The following is a 1,949-nucleotide window of genomic DNA, read 5'->3' as shown; positions in this document are numbered from 1 at the left end:
CGTATGTACCCAATGTGCCAAACGACGTCGTAACGACGTCGTTTCCGACTCGTTCTGGTGAACAATTTGTTCGCCGGCGACGGTCGCAAACGACTCGCCGGCGAACTCGNGGTCGCAAAAACGACTCGCCGGCAGGTCGCAAAAACGACTCGCCGGCAGGTCGCAAAAACGACTCGCCGGCGGGTCGCAAAAACGATATACCAGCGAACAACGAAATGATGCTCAAAATCGCTACAAAACTAAAAACAAATTTTTTAGTTTAAAATAGTTTAATTTAATTCAGTTTATTTTTTTTTTTAAGTTTTTTAAATGTACATACATACTTAAATATTAATTAAAAAGAAAAATTAGGAAAACATTCAAAAAAATTAATTGTTAAAACTTGCCAATATGGCAGATAGTATATTTATGCAGACGACTGCGAAAAATTTCTTTTAATCCTTTTTGAGATTCTGTCTCCAGCATAATGGAAGTATCTTTTGGTTATTCGCTCCATGATTTCCACAGATTCGTTGAATTTTTGCTGGAACGCTTCTGAAATAATATTAAAAGTATGTTAATAATTTTTGAGAGCTGGGCATCAACAATTAAAGCGTACTTCTAATTGCTGCCGTGGTGATGAGATGCCGCACAGGTTTCTTCTCTGCCGTTCCCATCCATGAGAACTGTAGCGCCAGCTCATCGCTCAGCAATGCGTTCCAGCATTTCCTTACGAACTGCTCTCCATTGCTCGCAGCAATATTTTTGAGGTCTTGTACCTTATGAAATAGAAATATCAGATTGGATTCAAATTACAAAAAACAAAACACACACAACCCTACCAAATGGTTAAATTGGTCGTGGTTTTGCAGCTTCTCTTCAAATTCCTGAAACTCTGAAAGGCTGCACATTCCTTCCTTTGGAACAATTTCAATTGTTTCGGTGCTTGCTTTTTTCGACCGCATTAACTCTCGCTTCAGCACGATGACCTCCTCTGTCAATCGGTTTAAAACATTTAAGATTTTTTCTTGTGTTTTGTCAATCGTATCCAGTCGTTCCAACAGAGTATTTAGTTTCTGTTCGGTACTCTCTGTAAGTAAATAATAGTATGCACCAACAATTATATATTATTAAGGCATACAACTTGGATTAGTTGTTCACTTACTGGCTGGTGGCGCTGGTACATCGCCGGAATCGCTGGAATCGCTGGAATCGCTGCTTATAATACGCATTCTTTTCATTGTTGATGCAATAGTAATTCAAACCACAGTAATCTAACAGAAATTCAAAATGGTGCCGATAAACCTTTTCGTTTTTTACCACGAAGAGTTTCGTGCAGCGTTTTTGTTATACGCGCACGGCAGCACTTGCTGTGGGGAGTTTCGCCTCGCGATTGGAAAATGTACTAACTAAATTTTAGTTTGGACGATGAAGTATGCATGTATAAACAATAATGCATTGTTTAATAACAAAATGTAAGTTAAGTGTAATATCAATGCGTAATTGAGAATAGTAACAATTCCTAAGCACATTATTAACTCTTGTTTTATCATTAATTGAGAAACTAAAATGGTAAATAAGTATGTTCCAGTATGAAATATCCAGCATGAAATTCCGGCGAAAGGTTCTGTTGTATCACAATAGAAAAGTATTCAGAATAGTACTAGTAGTAAAGTATAAAAAGCATTTCATTCATGTACATCAAGTGTACGATAAATTAATTATCTTTATTTTGACATCATTAGTTTATTCCTCGGTTATGTGGTTGATATTAACATTTAAAAATATCTAAAATCTTAACTATTAAATCTTCATTTTTACTTGCGCCAAATAATTTTGATATGGTTGAAATCAGCATGAAGAACGGTTGGTATTCTAGACTTATGCGAATCTAAAACTCCTGATCGTGGGCTTCAAAAAAATCAACTCTGGGGTGTGGGGAAGTGAAACGAGAAGACCAGCAAAATAAT

The 1,949-nt window shown here is 36.7% G+C and overlaps 1 protein-coding gene across 1 annotated transcript; it reads right to left on the bottom strand.

Moving 5' to 3' along the window:
• Positions 1–406: 406 nt before the first annotated feature.
• On the bottom strand, positions 407–1,331 carry LOC108372273 (uncharacterized). The gene is made up of 4 exons (XM_017627921.1): positions 1,145–1,331; positions 822–1,069; positions 599–758; positions 407–534 (listed from the first exon to the last, which is right to left on the bottom strand). The coding sequence occupies exons 1-4, from the start codon at positions 1,218–1,220 to the stop codon at positions 407–409; spliced, it is 612 nt and encodes a 203-aa protein (XP_017483410.1). The 5' UTR covers positions 1,221–1,331.
• Between the last annotated feature and the right edge of the window lie 618 nt (positions 1,332–1,949).

This window comes from Rhagoletis zephyria, unplaced genomic scaffold (genome assembly GCF_001687245.7).
Source record: "Rhagoletis zephyria isolate East Lansing unplaced genomic scaffold, Rhagoletis_zephyria_1.1 Rzeph_scaffold_05593, whole genome shotgun sequence".
Classification (NCBI taxonomy): domain Eukaryota; kingdom Metazoa; phylum Arthropoda; class Insecta; order Diptera; family Tephritidae; genus Rhagoletis; species Rhagoletis zephyria.
This window is presented reverse-complemented; position numbering and strand designations above follow the sequence as displayed.